At 32.9% G+C, this 20,013-nt stretch overlaps 3 protein-coding genes and 1 non-coding gene across 4 annotated transcripts; 1 reads left to right on the top strand and 3 right to left on the bottom strand.

Annotated features, from left to right (window-relative positions):
- Positions 1 to 3,472: 3,472 nt before the first annotated feature.
- Positions 3,473 to 8,865, bottom strand: LOC105162567 (putative methyltransferase PMT7). The gene is made up of 7 exons (XM_011080626.3): positions 8,456 to 8,865; positions 7,170 to 7,578; positions 5,936 to 6,225; positions 5,243 to 5,614; positions 4,620 to 4,866; positions 4,403 to 4,541; positions 3,473 to 4,065 (listed from the first exon to the last, which is right to left on the bottom strand). Exons 1-7 carry the CDS (start codon positions 8,625 to 8,627, stop codon positions 3,904 to 3,906), a joined length of 1,791 nt encoding a protein of 596 aa, XP_011078928.1. The 5' UTR covers positions 8,628 to 8,865; the 3' UTR covers positions 3,473 to 3,903.
- A 788-nt stretch (positions 8,866 to 9,653) lies between these two features.
- On the top strand, positions 9,654 to 9,867 carry LOC148788017 (small nucleolar RNA U3). The gene has a single exon (XR_016065665.1). It is a non-coding gene; the product is annotated as a small nucleolar RNA U3 (small nucleolar RNA).
- A 135-nt stretch (positions 9,868 to 10,002) lies between these two features.
- Positions 10,003 to 12,508, bottom strand: LOC105162568 (RNA-directed DNA polymerase (reverse transcriptase)). Its single transcript, XM_011080627.3, has one exon. It carries the CDS (start codon positions 12,430 to 12,432, stop codon positions 10,111 to 10,113), a length of 2,322 nt encoding a protein of 773 aa, XP_011078929.1. The 5' UTR covers positions 12,433 to 12,508; the 3' UTR covers positions 10,003 to 10,110.
- A 5,491-nt stretch (positions 12,509 to 17,999) lies between these two features.
- On the bottom strand, positions 18,000 to 19,012 carry LOC105162569 (putative calcium-binding protein CML35). Its single transcript, XM_011080628.3, has one exon. The coding sequence runs from the start codon at positions 18,841 to 18,843 to the stop codon at positions 18,181 to 18,183; it is 663 nt and encodes a 220-aa protein (XP_011078930.1). The 5' UTR covers positions 18,844 to 19,012; the 3' UTR covers positions 18,000 to 18,180.
- Positions 19,013 to 20,013: the final 1,001 nt, after the last annotated feature.

Genomic DNA, 20,013 nt, shown 5'->3' with positions numbered 1-20,013 from the left:
AAGAAGAATTGAATTTTTATTAAGTCCAATCAACTATAAACGTCCTATATAGAATCACATAATTGATTTAATACTTTTTTTAAAATATTGTCTGAAAATGTAGTATCATTTTTTAATAATTAGTCTAATTTATTTTATTTTTTTTTACAAAAACATCTTAAAAGACATCTCCGAATTTTTTTAATTTATTTTCCTCCTAATAAAAAAAATCAAAATTTTAGATACTTATTTCAACTTTGTTTTGTTAAATAAAACATAGATGGATATTTAAATTTAAATTTTGCAAATATAAAACAAATAATTGAAGAAAGAAATATTTAAGCATCAAGAGTATATAATTTTTTAGTAAAAAAATATTTAAATTAAATTTGATTGAATCATATTAATTACATAATAAATATGATATATTTTTTTATATAATTAATTTGAATCCAACTCAATTTGATACAACACATCTAATCGTAATAGTATAATTTGATGTGACAAGACATGAATGCATGTGAAGGGGGTAAGAAGATATGACTGGTCGTGATCTTGACCTCTCCTTGTCAGTTCAGTTGTACACACAGTGTCACATACACACACACAACGGCTATCAGCTCCTTAAGGAACGGTCCTTGTTGCCTAGAACCCTAAGATCAACTGGACACGTGTCGCAAACCCATTATCCTTTTCACCACTTCCTCCAACAGTTCCCATTATTACACGACATTTCTACTACTGAGGTTTTGAGCAGCAGTTTCCTTCTGTAAAATGTTTCTTGGAAGCTAAGGAGGGGCACTGACTTCCACGTGCTCTCTTTCCCCCACTCTCCACCACACACTAACTCCCCTGAAATTACACATTTACTCTTATAGAATACGAGTTAAACGCTACTAATTTTTTATTTTATAAAATTTTTAAAATAATTTTAAAATTACAAAAACTCGATATATATATATAATTAACATTATTCGTTTTCTTAATTCTTAATTATATCCGTCTTTTTCATTATTATTAATTATATTCATGAAATTCAACCTCGTAACTTCATAACTGTACTATTTCGATTTTACCATTCGAACAAAATCTCTTTAATAATATCACTTTTCATTTCAAGAAAATAAAATATTGATCCAAATATTTATTTAGCAAGTCAAAACTATCGTACTAATTTACAAGAACAATCGAACTGCAAATTCTAATCATAACTGAGTTTCCGACTAAATTCAAATTATTATAAGTGCAGCCGTATATACTTTTAGGGGAACGTGATTAATTATATAATAACTATTACCACACAAATAAAAAAAAGAAAAGAAAAATATTTGGGTTGGGGTTGATGTAAGTACATTCTTTCTGCCTCTCTCTTTGGTCTGATTGATAAATCTTTCTTGACCAGAGGTGTTGTTTCTGAGTAAAAACTGACAGAGGGGTGGGTGGTGCACCGTGCACAGTTAAAAAGATTGTGTGCATGAACGGTGGTGATGGGCCCAACCAGCAATGGATTTGGATTGAGCTGTGGGGAAGATCTGGTGTGGATGCTTCATTTTCATGAATCCATCATTCCCCCTCTGTGTACTCCTTTTGAATGAGTCAAAGATGATCCCCAAAGTTTCCGCTCTTGGTCTCCTCATCCCCCTCTTTCTTTACCTACTTCCACATTTCTCTCACTTCCCAATTTAATAACTATGTTTCTATTAGGGTTGTAGACTACTCCAACTTAAACTCCATTTAAAAATATAAAATTATATTTTCTTCCTAAAAAGTCTCAAAATTACACTTGTACCCCTGACCCCGTTCCATTAAAGTTTGGATAAAAAATACCGACGTTAACTGAAAAATATAAATTTTAAATTTTTTCCTTCTACCATGTATATTTTTATACTTGTATTGAGATAAATATAATATATACATATATGGAGTGAGATTAATGTTATTATATTTTTTTTTTCATTACGAGTACAAAATTATTAAATGAGAATGTAAAAAATGGGGTAAAATTACAAATTATGTTTTTTTTTCTTTTTTGTGCTAACTACAGTATTTTTCGTTCAAACCATAAGGTGTAAAAGGTGGATTTTCAAATGGGGTGTACATGCAATTTTAATTTTTTTTTTAGAGAAGTGTAATTTTATATTTTAAGAGGGGATCTAAGTGTAATTAACTCATATTTTAGTATTCTTTTAATAATTGAATCGAAGTCGAGCTGAGTTTAAAACTTAATTAAATGAAAGATTAAATAATGATTTGATTTAAACAAATTAACTAATCAAGATTATTATAATCAATAATGAAGTGATAAAAAGAAAAGACAAAACATCAAAGGAATTTTTTTTCATAGAAATTAATAATGCATATATTTATATACTATTACCCTAAAAACTTACTTAAATGAGAAAACATATACTTGCAGAAATTAAAATTTTATTTTTTAAAAAAAGTATATTACAGCAAGTTTTCGTAAAATTTAATATAATTATCAATATTCAATCATTATTAGAAAATTCACACATAACTCTTAATATTGATGAAATTATTTTTTTATAGCCATTTGTAATTGTCAACTTTATTTTTGTTATATTTTTTTTTAAAAAATAAAAAATGTTAAAACATCAGATAAGTGGATAAAAAATTATACTAAAATATTAAGAAAACTCGTTGTAGTTTACTTTTTAAATAAAGAACGGAGCTTATCTTGAAAAATGCGAGTTGTATTTTAATAATTATTTAAAATGTAGTATAATGTTGAAAAATAAATAGCATATAAATAAGTGAAAGAAGGAAATTAATGTAATAAATTTTTTAAGCGGTAATAACATAATTATACACATCAATACTTTAATAAATTAAATAATTTATTTTTTCAATTAATATAATTTATATAAAAATGAGACGGGCATCTATATATTTTGTGAAATTTTAATTCTAAAAATAATATATTGCAAATTAATTTTAATAATTAAATGAAATATATAAGGGAGGTGGGATCCAAACCCTCGACAAGCGTGTAACTGTCTTGTCAATTGTCATCTCATCCTTATTCTTACTGCCCTATGAGTCTCGGACCACCTCCCATTACTATTTTTCTTTTTTTAAAAAAAAAGTGTTTCTTTTATTTATTAAAATTATTATTTAAATATTTAAGTGTAATATCTTAATAATTTATCAAATAATATAAATATATTATTTACAAATTATGAGTACTCTCTATTCAATGTCATCCCCACTTTCCACAATCGCGATCGTTTTTATAAATATGACTTATTATATCATTCGATATATTTAATTGCAAAAAATTGATTAAGTAATTCAATGCATCCAATTGGAAATTTTAATTAATCCATTAATAAATCTAAATAAAAAATATAAAAAAAAATAAACAAACAAAAAACTACTATTACAGTAGATAAATACTTATTCGACGTGGAATTTCGACATAATTTCAAGATGGTTTGGATGCGGCAGAGAGAGAGAGAGAGACCAATGAGACTAACAAGAAATGCTCCAAATTTTGACAAGAAACTACCCAGGTTTCCTCAACCTTCTGTTCATATTACAGGACAATTAGCTAACACGACACACAATTGTTACAATACACTCCGCCTTCGGCACAAAGTACCTGTCTGAACTGGAGAACATTTGAATACACGGAATCCGTTGAGGTCCGACAAAAGAATTTTCACGTTCTAATCCTACCGTAACAGAAAATACACCCCCATTGCTCTGAACATAGACGCAAAAACATCTATACTTTGGGCAGCGTATGACCGACAAAATAAGTTAGAAGTAGTACTCACGTTAATTTTGAGTATCTTTGCAGTTGAATGGAGAAGTTTCCACCCAACGTCAAACACAAGCAGCATTTTGGATACTTGCATGTAGAAAGACCTGCACAGGCAGCGCCTTCGTTTTCTCGTCTCATTAGAGGATGGCCCAGAACTTCTTTCTGCAAAATAGGACGGGTTCCATTCTTTTTCTATCGTCTTCAAGAAAATGCAATTGAGTGTCCCAGAGAAACTTCGGAGCAAGATCTATAATCCTTGAAACCAAGGAATCATCTTCGCCTCTAATAATAATATAGCCCTGAACATGAATGTAATGAAATTATATTATTTTGGAATGTAACATGGTAAACCGTGCATGAAATTCTAGTTTGAATCAGGTTCAACCAAATCCAAGCTCATCATGTTGAGGATGCACTATACTTGTTATGTGATTGGTTTACAATTTAAGAAGAGTCGGCAGCCGTATGACAAGTGTTGGATAATTTAGTACACTTGCTATGTGATGTGATTGGTGTATAGTTTAAGGAACGTGACTAATCACAGTAACACCGGCAATGTAATTGGTTGGGGCATGATCATATTAGCAAGACTTTTCCATGGGCATCATAAAAAGTGGGAGTTTCAGCATATTTCACCTGGGGTCGCAACATGCGGTCCATCTCCAGCATGATATCCTCAAGTAAACAACCTTCTTCACGACTTCTATAGCTAGAGAAAAGACGGTTGGCGTGCAACAAATCATACGAGCGTGGGTACGTTGAGAATGGTTCACACCTGTACTTACCAGTACAAATCATGGCATCATTTTGCTAATAAGCATAAGAACTGAATATGTATATTTCTATGACTTACCAGTCATGAAAAGCACCTATCAACCCCCTGTCGTAAATGGCAGATAAGGTATTGTTCATGCTTGCTGGAACTACGTTCATGACCCAAGTAGGCCATGTGCTCAAGGCAACTGAAAATCCACCAAGGAAAGCATTCATATCCATGACATTCCGTATTTCTTTCTCTCCAACGTCCATTAATCTCCAGTAGTGACGGACTTGATCTTGCCAATAGATCGTATCTAATAAAAACTTGTCCCGATTGATACCTGCACCATATACGTAAATTGTGAGGCTCAACCTTACTCATTGAAGCAAAGATCGGCACACATTGCAAATAATGAGATGAACACTGGAAATATCACATTTCAGTGTTTTTCAAGCCAGGGCTCGAACCATGTTGAATACATCTACTAATATGCTTCTCTCTCTACACACACACACACGCGCATCATAAGCTCAAGAACAAGAGATGCGAGCTATCTATCTTTCAACAGTCACATTCAGAAGCATGTTGCAGAAAGCTGGAACATATCGACATTACACTTAGAGCAACAACCACATAATAGACTAGATAACAGAGAGCAGAACAATTTTGTTCCAAATACTCGGATTACCTAATAATTTAGAACTTAATTATGGTACCTAGTTTAGTGAGACTTGTGGAATACTCTGAGAGGCGTTGTGGCTTTGGAGGGAGTTTCTGGGAAACATGTTCTTCTATACAGTTCCTCAATGGTGTTTTCCATGATGGTTTAGCATTGTATGTTGAATCGCAAATACTAATAAGCTTCTGCTGTGCCTTCTCCTGGAGGCACAAGTTATTATCTGGCTTAATCCAGATAGCCGTCTGCACTTGTCGGGCAATGAGTCTCCAGCACATTGCAGAAGTCAGATTCATCAACTTATCCCAAATCAATGGGAAATCTTTGTCTTTTCTGTATGCAGGAGGGGCAGAGTAGACAAAATATCCATTTGACCGTAACAGGCGATCCACTTCTTTTATTAGAATGCCATCTGCACCCGAAACATTAAAGGATGAATATTGTATTTGTAAATATAAGCAGAGCATTCTTCTTATACAAGATGTTTACTTAACTCTGACGTACTGAGAACACATAGAAACACTATTAAGAGGATGGCTGATATGTATAAGTTTTGTAATCAAAGACAACGAACAGTAAATTAATCGATGATAAGTTTAAGCTCTTTTCTTAAAGGCTTTTAACACATCCCGGGGAAATATTCTCAAATGAAAAACTGTTGTGGAGAAAAAAAATTGATATGATATCTTCTTTGGAGTCAAATTTTGTTTTATTAATTACAGAAAAAACTAACCATTCTCATGAAAATCAACACGACATCTGGAACAATGGACCATCTCAAAGGAGTTGCTGGGATACGGCAGCTGTTTTGTGGATAAAGCAGAAATCATGGCACGAATTCCTCTTTCCAAAGCAAATTGGATTTGGTTTTCATGGCCGTCTTTAGGAGCGAAAGACATAGTTTCGATATTTAAGGGAAGAAGATACGCTGAGAAGCTAGCTACTCCACAACCAATGTCTAGAACTTGAAATACACCAGCAGAATGGAGGTTGCCAGTCTCATTAGTTGTCATATTTCCTAACCTGCAGCAGCAGACTCAAAGTCAGCTACAATTACACTTGAACACGTACAGGAAAACATCCTTGCTTGTCAAGCTGTCCATAGAACTGCAAGATGAAGGATCTGACAGTTTCTTAAGCAATGTACATCAGACAAAATCTTGCTAGGATCCCCAGCGTTGTGATCTTTTATGGTCGCAACTCCATAGTACAAAACTTTTTATTTTCGGCTAAATTGTTGTCAGATACTCTTTACATTCATTAGGTGTAGCTTTTGCTATTTTGCTTTATTGCATATGAAGGAAATAGTAACAGAAAATTAAGTTAGTACAGTCGGAAACTAATTGCAAGTGGAAACTGTTCTCTGGTAATACAAACTAGTCTATAATGCACCAATACTTTGACATCATCACAACTCTTGGCAAAGTTTAGGAGTTACAGAGAAAAATGAAAATAAAAAGTCAAGTGACTGAGAATTAGTGTATGCTCTTATCAGTTTCGAGCCTCTCCCTCCCTGCTTGAGTGTCTCTTGTTAAAGTCAACACAAAATTTTGGCACAAACAACAATTGCAGCCACAGTCAATATTGCCAACACAAGCATTTTTCTCTTTGAGATCACACTAACATCTTTATAAATACATAACAAGTAACATTTATTGGATATATACATAAACTCTACACACATGCACATTTCACAACAAAAAGACAGTGATAGATTTCTAATTGCTGACCCATAATATCGACTTGATTCTATAAGTACTTAGAAGCATGAAGTGCCGTCAAATTTCTGCATTTGATTATGAATTCTAACATTCATCAAAACTTACAAGATGCAATACTTGATATCTGCAACATAATGCATTGGTATCATCTTACATAAGTTTTAATGAATCAGAGGGCCAACTCATGCACTTTAAAATAAAAATCTCTGATCCCAGTATCAATCAAAGAGTAAAAACCACAAGTACCTCTGGATGTACTCCGGAGCTCCATGCTTGAAGTGAGTACCTCCACCAGGAAACCACCAGAGCTGATCCTTCTCATGCACCCAATTTTGCCCTCCTTTAACTTCAGCAAGATGCGTGTGATTTACATTGCTTCGCCAAACATAGTCTCTACTGGTAGGCCATCTTATCGGTATCTTATAGTCAATTGGTGGAGGAACCAAACAAAACAAGCGTCTATTGAGAGGAGGACAATGCCTCTCCAGCTCCTCTTTCCTAGAAAGATCTAGTTTTGGTAGTAGCTCTTTGATGTAAGAAACATCATGGCACGGAATATATTCATTATATCTCAAAGGGCATATGTTCATCCCTGTTTCTGGGATCCTAAGTGGTACTGTCCGATAAGTAAGACTAACTTTATTTCTAAATACACCTGCAAAATATAAAGACACCGCAGATTTAATCAGAAATACATGCATTTGAACCATTGTTCTGCAAAAGATTTTAAGCCAATCCAAAACACAAAACTAACTGGTCTGAAGCCTGAGCTCAGTCTCAACTGGGACAGATATTTCCAGTGATCACCATTCAACTTACCTTCGCATATCTGATATTATTACGAACAAAGCGTCTATGGATCATTATATGATTTACTTAACATCAAACAAAGCATAAAGTACTCAAGCAAAATACACCACAAAACCAGAAAATACAACAATTGGCATCAGCATTTCCATCAGATATCAAACTAGAGCATGTCCAAAGTTAACTTTCTTCATGCTACACAACAGGGCCTAAATTATTTTTACCCATAGGAAACAACTCCTTTAGTATTAAGCTAGTAAGAATAACAATTGTTTAGCTCAACCAGATAACATCCTAAAAACCCATCTTCAAGTGAAGATTTCTAAACAAAGATTCAAACTTTGGCATTCAACTGACAAAAAGAAGTATTCTTTTCGATGCTATACACTCAAAAATGCAAAACTAACAAGATCTTTCACTACATTTATTAACCTTTTACTGTATTAAACAATTTAAGCTTGAACCCATAATTGCATATGGTCCCAGCCTGCTAATTTCCAAACACCCATTTGCTATTGAAGATTTCTTGACAAAGATTACAACTTTCAAATCAAGAAAGTGCTGGTTTACATTTTTACAAACTCAAAACACAGAATTAGCAAGATTTTCACTATATGAATCACTTACAAAATTAAATAACTGCTGATGAAGTCCCAATTAGAGAATGTACAACTAATCCAAGAAATCAAATACATCTCTACACACACACACACATATACACTAACCAGAAGATGATGCTGAATCACTGGCTGCGGGGGCTGCTTTCTGTTGTACGTTTTGCTGTTTCAGTGGTGCGTATTGAAAAGAAGAATTGTTGCCAAAGAGAGTGCCCGTGTAGAAGGAAGCTATCATCACTAGAAGGACTACCCCTACAACCTGGCCCGCCTTCCAACCCATTTTTTTCCACCTCAATATATTTACAGGTATCTATGTATATATCAATGCCTGTACATTATTGCAGAGAGGCAGATCGAGAGATCTCTCACACAGTGTGTGAAATCGAGAGAGAGAGAGAGAGTGTGTGTGTTTGTGAGAGAGAGAGAGAGAGAGAGAGAAATCTTGAAAAGGCTGTTGATGTTAACGTCGGTGAGAGCTAACCAGATCAGAACTTCTAAAATCAAGAATCACATATGCATAAATTCTTACATAATAATACTTTCGTAGTTGTCTATTTGTTTAGGGTGTAATTGCATTTTTTCCTACCGAAAAAATTAAAAACAATTTGTCTTAATTTTTCCCATCTCAAAAATTAAAAAGTCTTGAGGCTTGGCTTCTCAAAATTTCTAATTTGACATTTTTTATGCCTCAAAATTTTAAAAAGAAAATATGTTGGAAAATTTGATTACAACGCTAATTTCCTTATATACTTACTCCTTTACTCTTTCCATCATTTATCTACATGGTACAAGTAATTTTTCTCTTCTTCTTCTCAAATTAATGTATAGATTTCTTTCATATAATTAAAATTACAACAAATTATGGGTTTGACACTCGAAAACTCAGATATATCAGTTTTTTAATTTCGGAGTAAATGTGTTGTTTGGAGATACTTTATTTATTTATTTGTTCCTTTGACATTTAAATACGATGATAATTATGAGAATTATATGACTGACTAGTAGTAGCTCGAGTTTAATCTAATTGATATTGCAACTCAAGTTGATTTTATTTTTGTAACAGATGCAAAAAGGATGAACTCCCTTAATCTGTCATTTCAAGAACCTGCAATCAAATGATGGAATTCATGTAGCTGTATTGATACTGAAATTCATCTCACTTCCAACATTAACTACAATTCTTTATGTACTTTTTTTACTTGGTAGAGTTGAAAGTATGGGGATTCATGTCCTAAGTTAAGTCCCACATCGCAAATTAATAAAACAATTAACATGTAATTATTTCGAGGTCTGCAATTGTATGGGCACGACCTTACTTGAACAGGATCTGTTCTATAGGCTCGTACCTCTGTATCCTTGAGTTCTAAGGAGACAGGAAATCAAGTCTGGTGGATGAAACATGGCTGCTTGGCCAGAGCGTGATTAACAGTTCCCACGGCTACTAAGCCATTGGGGCAGTAGAGGATCGTTCTTAGCTGGAAAGCTCTGGCTGAGATGGCCTTGCAGCTGTCTGACAGACTCCTCAAAACATTGTCATTTTTTGTGCCCTTTTTATTTCTGTGATTCTTCTTACATTGTACATTTGATCCAAACTAGGTGATTCTTGATTGTTAACAGCCCAGGTGTTCTATCTTAGGTAAGGTGTGTAATGAGTATATCAAAGGGGAGAGAGATTTAACTTTGATTATATGGTGAGAGAAATATACATACAACTGTTTCTCATCCGCAGTGTAACCAAAAACAATTTGTTGAACAATGGTACATTAATCAATGTCTGCTAAATCAGTGCAATCAATATCTTGCAAAGTCAACCTTCCCATGTATAACTCACTTATGTGGTCCGAACACAGGGGGACACACTTTCTATGTAGACTCTCATGAATCACGGCCATCCCAAGAACCCAACTATAGTCGTCCAATGGGTTCACATTCAGATGGTTCTGCAGTAACCGGATCCTGTAAACAATTGTATCGGTTCTGTCGCAAAAATGAGCAATGCAACGGCGTGAAGGTTCATCAGAAACCAGTCTGATCAAGGCTAAAGTCAGGGCTCCATCAACGGGCTTTGGATCTGAAAGATTTTTATCTCCCATCATCTTGATTTCCCTTTCTGAAGGGAAGTGCACTTCTTCAGTTCCATTAGTACCGGAAACTTTTAAATCCTTTGTGAAATGCCTCATAGCCTCGCGCTTGGTGGCTTCGTGTTTTTCTGCTAAGGTTAAGATACAAGAGAAACGAAGATGATAACTTACAACAGTTTTTATGTTTCGGAAGTTGTGACAGCAGCAAAAGAAATCGAGCCATCTTCTTCCAACCCCGGCATACCACTTGATAATGTCAACATCTTCAAGAACCATAAGTAAACTGATTGGCCTTGGACGACCCATCTTATTGGTAAATCCAACCATTTTGACGGCCTTTCGTACGAGTTCTATGGGTGCATCGACTTTGATGCAACGTTTTGTCAAATCCTCGACAGTTTTTTGAGCATACTTTTGTTCCTCCTCTTCTTCTCTTCTTCTCACTTCTTCTTCCAGTTCCTTCTTAGCCTTCACTGGCTTCAAATACTTGTCAACTTGATGCTGAAAGTTGTCATAAGCATCAACAAGATCATGTGGGAGCAGATCTCTGATCCTGCCCAAAGAGAGAAAATCACCAGATGAGAGCTCACGGTGCCATTCCCACCGCTCGTCTACAGATCTCAAGAACTCATGGACCACTTCATCAGCCCAAGTGCTAAAGATTTGCCTCACTTCATTCTCTATTTCGAAGTCGAATTTGAATCCATTGCTTCGCTTCAACTTCTTGAGCACGTGATTCATTAACTTCATTCCCAACTTTTTCCTGTTTCTCTCCCTTGCATTTTTCAACTCTAAAAGTCTGACTTCTTTCTGCCTAAGATACTTCTTCCGCGCCCTAATTGCTTTCTCTGTCATTGGCGGACGCAGAACTGAAGGTGCAACAGCCTGAAGCTCCATCCCCATAAAATGAATCTTCTCAGAAACCGCACTATGAATAACTGTTCTCTGTCTATCCACCTTCAAATCCAAGTTCTGTTCCATAAACATTACAACCCTATTCTTCAAATCCATTGCCAACATCTTCGTTCCTGATGTAATAATCAATATCTCATTCAAATACCGGACTGCATAAATCTTCACTGGCTTATAGAAAACATTAATTGAACTCGATTCCCCAGGGACAAGCTCATTTTCCTTGAACTCCGGATTCTCCTTATTGGTTTTCAGCCGTAATTCTTGCACTTCCTTATCGAACCCATTCAAGTAAACATTAATCAAAATTGAACTCAGAGAACATTCTTGCGGCAGCCCTCTACCCAAACAAACCCCACCAAGATTAACAGCAACTACCTTACAATCAAACAACCTCCTTATGAAATCAAGAAGTTCACTGTCTTCAATTTTCTCTCCTAGCATCAAACACAACTTATCTACATGCCTAGCACCAAATAATTCGTTATCAAATTTAACACTAAACCACCAACTGGGATTCTCCACAGAATTCTTCAAATACCTAACCGCTGTGTGGCGGCCCATGTTTGCACGGCCGCCATATGAAAATGTGGCAAACCTATCATCATAAATGACTTCAAGTACAATCCTAACAGCTTCAAGCACAACTTTAAGCTTCAGACTGGGAAGCACAAGGGGTGTACCTCTGCTAGCTTCTGGAAAAACAGGGACGCAGCATGATTCAACATCCAACGAGCTCTTGGAGAGCTGAAAGGAGAGTTCTTGGAGGGAGAAAAACTGAGCCGACACCCAGTCAAGAGTGAGTGGCGGCGGCGGTGAGTCCGGCGCATGTTTTCTAAGGTTCTGGCAAGCGGTGAGGAGGAGGGAAGGCGAAGCGACGACGTGCTGGAGGAGGTTGCGGAATTTGCCATGGTGATAGTGGGAGAGAACAAGGGATTGGAGGGCTGATTTTGTAAGAGGTTGGACTTCTGTAGAGGAAAGGAGTGGCTGGTGGCCGAGGGTGGAGAAGAACGGCGAGGTCCTGCCGGAGAGACGTAAATTCACGGCGGAGATGGTGGCGGATTTGGGTTTTCTGAGGAGGCTCAGGAGCATTTGGAAATCTGCAACTGTTTGATGTCTGTGGGGTTTTAATTGGTTCTGGAGATGAACAAGTTTAGTTGGACCAGCCCCAAACAATTTTCTTGAAAATTCCTGAATTCAAATCCTCAATTTTATTCCTTGGGCCCTAAAATCTATTTAAAAAATTTAATCATAATTTCATTAAAAAATTTACTAAATTTCAGAATTATAGTGAAGTTTTTTCTAATAGACCAATATTTTGAAATAATATATATATTCATACTAATATATAAAAGAGAGACTCTCTGCACTCTTAAACGACAGTTAGTGAACTAATAATCATATCCCAAATTAAATACTTTTAAAAAATTAATTTTAATTAACTTATTTTTTTTTAAAAACAACTCCACATTTTTTAATACTAATTCTTTTCTTGTGTCGAGAATATCTTAAGTTGATTTTTTTTTATTTTCTCCTTTTGTTTTTTTAATTGTAATTTATTGGTTTTTATATTTTATTTTATTTATAATATATTTTAAAATATAAAAAATTATTTATTATATACATGTAAAAACGACGTGCTACGACAATTAGTATATTTTATATACATATATTTACTTAGGTTAAGGCCCAATAGGATAGAAGATAAAGCCCATGGACCGTGAATAGAGAGTCCAATGTTTTCTTTGTAAGAGGATGTTTGGCTAAATTTATTTAAATAATTTTGTGAGTTCTCATAGTTTTTATAAAATGTCTTATAGAGTTTATAATGTACTAAAATTTTGTTTATGAATAATAAAATATCTGAATAATAAGATGTCAGAACTTATAAGATGTTACAGAATTTTGCATTATAAATTCTTTATATTATAATAGTAACCAAAAAAATCATTAAATTATTAAAATTTAAAATTATATAAATAGATATTCTCTTTCTTTTTGGGAGGGGATAAATTATTTAAAGGATAAAAGTGAAATATTAAAAAATTTGTGAGAGTATTTTTGTAATATATTAAGTAAAAAAAATCTTATTTTTCTTTTAAAAAGCTTACTAAAAGCTCATTAGAAAAATAAAAAAAAATTACGAAATAATTTCATAAAACTTATAAACTTTTAAACATCTTATAAAATATTTTGAAAAACTTATAAGCTCACCCAAACAGCCTCTAAGTTTTTACAATATCTCAATAAAATAAGATAATAAAAACCAAATATGTACTTTAAAATTAAATATTTTGCACTTTGCCATTTATTATTATTTTTCAGCAGTGCGCATATGATCCTTAATAGTTATGTGGTGTGATACTTTTCACATATGTATAGTATGTGATGTCTTCCCGACAAAAAAAATCAACAAAAATACGGTCATATATGACTAAGTGCAAATTTCGCAAAGTTGAGATAGTAAGTTGATATAAAAAAATTTCAATCACAAAGTATAAAAACAGACATTATTCGAATGACAAAATATAATTTACCTAAAAAAAAATAAAAGAAACTAGTTTTATTATTTTAATAACGTTGTATCAATTTTTTTTACATATATATAAGAAATGCTATTTAACTGATAATATAACCAAATGGAAATTTTACATTAACTCATAAATTATATTTATTTATTTTTAATATGATGTGTTGATTTATATATTTTATTTATATCAGTACATATTTTAAAAATATAAAAAAATTAATTATTATTATATCTATCCATACTATTATAAAAGAAAATTCATTGATCGTATCAATTTTTTATTGTCCTATCTTACCTTTTCATCACAATACTAATTTTAATATATATTTTTTAATTATTTTAAAAGTAATATTTTTCCTCTCAATCTACTACATTTTTTCTCTATCATACTCTCTATATTTTTTGCCCTCACAAAATTCTATAATTTTTTAATAAACTCTATTGCAATTAACTTTTTCCTCGCTCACATTCTCCATATATATATATATATATATATATTTTACAAGTTTTTGTATTTTTAATAAATTCATAATTAATATTTTTTCTTTATTTCTTACTTTACCCCGCGTGCAACAACAACTAGTACCATTATTAAAAAAAAAACATCTAGTCATACCAATTTTTTAATATTCAAATTTACCCTCTATTTTATTTATTACCTTTAAAAAAAATTATCAGATTAATAATTTCAATATTTTTTAACAATCTCATAATTATATATTTTTTTTCTCTTAGCTACCCAATACTTCACATTCCTCACTCACCTAACTTCTCTACATTTATTACAATTTAAAATTATAATTTGTTAATTTTACAAATTTCTTTATTCCTATCATCTTACATAAAAAAAAATTATATGTTCGTAAAAATTACGTACAAAAAAAAATTAGTATATTTATACTATATAAAAAAGAAAAGGCATTTCTTTTCTACGAATGGCGCTTATGATACCGCAACACCAATTTTGTTGTTATGCCAATAATACCCCTCAGTTAATTTTTTTTTCTTTATTGCTTTCTTTCTTTTTTAAATATGATGTATCGGTTTATATATATAATTTTTTTATTCATAATATATTTTAAAATTTAAAATATTATTTATTATATACTTACAGAAACAACATAATATAATAATTAATATATATATATATATAAATATATATATAAAACGAGGTGGTACAACGACTCAATAACAAAAAAACAAGGGGAAAAAATAAAAGCAGCACAGTCCAAACGTAGACAGCAGCACGCCTTGGAAAAATCGCTGCAAGTAGAGAAAAAGATAAGGGAGAAAGAGATTTCTTTTTGTCCAAACACGACTTTTCGCCCTAATTTTAAACGAGTTCATAAATCATACTATATTCGAGGGGTAAACTCCCTAAAATTAGGTCTAATTACATATTTAATGGAAGTATAAACATGCAAATGGAATCAAATTTTTTTTGTATCATTTTAAACTTTTTAAAAAATTACGGTACCAATATTACAAAATATCCTAAATTATGGTGTCAAAAATATAATTTTTTTTCATAAAGAAATTCCGACTTAGGCATCAGAGATTTTTAAGTAGGATCCATCCCAACAAGCCTAACGAGTTGCGTCGTAGGACTCAACTCGACGTCATCTAACTCAACTAGTCAAATCATCACTAACCTTAATTTGAATTAAATTACGCTCTCTAGTCCAATTCGTGTCATAATTTTTAATAATATTTTGTAATTTCTAATGAAGACGCACATGTTGTAGGATAGATTCCTGCCCAAAATTTTAGTATAAATATGGATTGGTGACAAAAGATGAGAAGTTTCTGAGAAATTGAAGTTATATATATATAGAAAGGATTGAAGTGGAGACAAAGATTTGTTTATGGTTGGGAGAGTGGAGCACATGTAGTCATGCAGATGTTGTAATTATCTCCAGACACACAAGAAAACTCAACACGTTCAGCCGCACACCCACTCAACGCCAAACCGCCTTTTCTTTGTATCATACTTTTTCCAACTTTCAACCGCCCAAACATGTCCTTACCTTTCTCCCACCTGCACCTCGTCGTTTTGGTTTAAACATGAAAGATTATTTATTATATACATGCAAGTGCAACGTGTCGCCAATGACTAGTGAAATAAAAGAAGATGAAGACAAAGTGAGTAGTTAATAAAAAATAATAATTAAATTGACCGTAAATGTGTATTAATTAATAAAAATTATTGTTAAAACATTAATTTTAAAGAAAATATGAAAAAATAAGTATACTTAGGGCATTTTAGTCCACTTATAAGTTGTCTAACAGTATTAAATTGATTATTATGATTATTAATAACAACTTTATCTGAAGTGAAACATCAAATGAAGCCTTGTGGTTGTGATGCGTTGCACGAAGCAAAACCTAAGTTTGCAGTTACCATTATTCCAAAGGCCAAAGTAATTAATATTGTAGCATTAAACCAAGCAGTTTGGTTAGTTGAAGAATGAAGAGCATTCATTCATTGCCCTTCTAACTCACCTAATTGCTTCCCTCCCTCAAACCAATTTGGATTGATTAATGGTGATGCTGCTTCAAGTGTTGTTTATTGGGTTCTGAAACTGTTACCCTCATTCATATTGTGGGATTTTATTTTAGTCGAGGTTGAAGATAGAGATGTACTGGGTCGACTGAAGATTTGAGCTGGAGATGAGGTCCACTAGATGTCTCTACTCGAGATTTTCAACGCGAACAGTAATAGACCGACTTGAAACACAAGTTAGGCTGATTGAGGTAGCCTCCATCTAAAATCTTTCGATATTAAAATCAGATCGAGTAATGAATAATATGGTGGTCCAAGTGCTAGAACTCACAATCATAAATGCGTACATGTACAATAGTCCGTATGTTATATTTATATTATGCCATGTGTCTGAAACTGTAAGGAGTCACATGAAATCATGACTATACTGAGAATCCCTTGGTTATGCTTCTATATTATTGGGTTGGCTCCGGCTGATGCAACCCCAATCCATATAAAAATACGCAAATTCTAATCTTATTAAGTAAATTTTGCACTCTTTGGTGGCAATACGATCTTTCAGAAGATTTTTATCGTATAACCCCCAAATTAGTATCTACATGAAACTTCTTTTTCATGGAGGATTATATTTGTGCGCATCTTATGAACTTATAAAAGTTGCATCCCATAATACACACACACACACACGTAGCATACACATAAATACACATTGTGTGGTCATAACTAAATCAAATGACCATAAAATTTGGCAATACAATACAACACAATTCCAATAACCATTTTAACCAAAAAATGTCATCTGCGCACACAGAGACAGAGACAGAGACAGGAACACGTTGAAGGCGGACGGCACACACAGAATCTTTTCCCCATAATCACCCTGATAATTACCAGTTGCCGCCCACCATGTGGAGAGAAACATTCTTGTTCCGACCCATTTCAATCATACTCAACCCATCACATCACACCAAACATATATATTACTATATTATGAGTAAATTTCACATTACATCCTAGTAATTTACACTAATATTTAACTTATTATATGATTTAGGGATAATTATAATTTCATCCTTTAAAATTTGATATAATTATATATAGATTTTTTGTGATTTAAAAAATTATATTTAACACTCTTAAAATTTGCTTTAATTTAATAAATAAATTACTCCATTAGTCAAAATCTATTAAATTTATTACTATTAATAAAAATTAATATTTACAGGTCAATTAACTCTTTACTAATTTATTACAGATCAAACAGTTTTTTTCCAACTAAATTATCTTTATAATGGTGAAAATGTACCTCATCACATTCGTTAATATATCAAGATAATTTGATTATAAAAAAATTATTTGACCTGTAATAAATCAGTAATAAGTCAATTGATGGTAAATATAAAATTTTTTTTTAATTTTTTTTATTAATATCAATAAATTTGATAAATTTTAATTAATAAAAAAACTTATTAAAATGTAATTTTTCAAATCACAAGACATATACCTACATCCAATCTCATTCAGACAAGTAAAATTATCCCAATGACCTATGAACAAACTCGATTTGAATTTTGAAAGGCATGAATTCCTCTTGGACCAAACTCATATTATCATAAACACAATGTGTATAGAAACTTTCTTTTATATATACACATTTTTGTTTATAGTGCAACACATATTTTGTGATGGAAAAATTAAATTTAAGAGTTTATAATAATAAAGGAAAATTTCAGGGCAGCGAAATGATAATAATTTTTCCTTTTCTTATTATTTTTGTTGTGAAACAAGATTAGGAGAATTTGGAGTACTATCTTTGCTGCTGTTCCATCATACGGCTGAAGTCCTCGAAGCAGACGAACCCGTCTCCGTTTCTGTTCACCCCTCTTATCATTCGCCGGCAGTCCTCCAGCGTGCACCGCGCGTCCCCGATCGTTTTGAAAACGTTCAGCAGCTCCTCCGCCGTTATCTTCCCGTCGCGATCCGAGTCAAAGAAGTCGAACGCGTCCCTCAGTTCGCCGTCGCGAGCCGGCGGAGCGAAGGCGGAGCCGATCGCGTAGAACTCTTCCAGGCTAATACACCCGTCGCCGTCTCTGTCCACTTCGGTTAACATCAGTTTCAGCTCCTCCTGGCAGGGCGGCTCGGGCCCCAGCCGGCAGAGCAAGCCTTCCAGCTCCTCCTTCTTTATTTTTCCGTCGCCGTCTCTGTCGATCATCTCGAAAGCCTGTTTCAGCTCGAAGTAGATGTCGGCCGGGATTTCCGGCCATTCGTTGGGAGATATTTCAGCGGACAGCGAAGGAAGCACGCTGGTCGGCGTGGATAAGCCAGTGGGCTTCTTGAAACCGTCGTCGGATGCGGATGAGGACGTCGTCGTCTGGGAGCTGAACGACAACGCTTCATTTTCCGATCTGGAAACGGAACGCGATTTCTTGAGCTTGAGAAGCTTTCCGGGGATGATCTTGGTGAGTTTCATAGTGGAATTAGGAGAGAATGAAAATCTAACCCAGTAGAGAGAAGAGATGAAATGAGAGTAGAAGAGAGAGATAGAGAGAGAGAATTGGGGTATGAGGGGAAAGAGAGAGGAAGAAGCGAAGGGTTAAATGGATGGAGAGTGTGGCAGCCATGGTTACCTTCCAGGAAGTTTCGTAGAGAGAGAGAGAGTTTTTATGTTGAAGGAGTAGTTTTAGTATTTTTAGAAGGGAGTTTGGTGTAATTTGATTTTGGTGGTTCATTTTGTGTGTTGTTGTTGGGCCATATTTTATCTTAATTTAGGTTTGGTTTACCTAAATTATTTATACAGTAACTGCAATATATTTATTGTATAATTAAAAAAATAATTAAATATTTAATAAATATATTATTTTTATTTTGTGATTGGTTTGATTTCATCAAATTTAATAAAAAAAATTCTCATTATTGGATAACAATATGTGGGTGTGTTTAAAAAAAAATTAACTATACCTAAGGGCTTTTTAGTCTTTTTGAAGTGTGTTCCGATATCAAGGTCATTTTCATTAATCCCGTAAGAAGTCAGATTTATATGCACGTCAGTGTTAATAATTAATTTTACAAAATGAATCTAACACAAATGATGTAATAAGTCAAGAGATCCAATATTTAAAAATTTAATAACCAAAAAAATTGGATTAATGTTAAAATAAAAAAAATATTATTTATTGTTTCTTGCTTTTAGCAAAAAATTTAATTAAATTGATTTGCAGGGTGTGATCAATTTTGATTGATTCGAATGAGTGTTTTTAGGTATTGATTCTAACATTATAATAAGATTAGACTAATGATTGGTTTATGATTGATTTCACTTTAATAAATTAATTTAATTAATTTATCCTAATCTTGATCGTTTGTGGCTTCTTCGATTTTATCTTTCATCATTATATATATTTATATATTTGCCAAATTTAATTCCAACCCATCTTAAAAATAATTATAAGAAATTTTTTGATAACGCAAATTCCTATATAAAAGTTACATAAAATTTAAATAAGAAGTACTGCTTCGTTACAAAATTAAGAAAAAAAAATCAAAAATTGAAAAACAAACGACATTACTTTGTTATAAAAAAATTAAAATTTAAAGACGAGCAAGAATATTGTTGTTTGAGAAAATATTAATATATATAAAC

The sequence above is a fragment of the Sesamum indicum genome, linkage group LG5, assembly GCF_026168435.1.
Source record: "Sesamum indicum cultivar Baizhima isolate 11 linkage group LG5, ASM2616843v1, whole genome shotgun sequence".
NCBI lineage: Eukaryota > Viridiplantae > Streptophyta > Magnoliopsida > Lamiales > Pedaliaceae > Sesamum > Sesamum indicum.
Note: the sequence above shows the minus strand (reverse complement) of the source record. Positions and strands in the feature narration are given on the sequence as shown.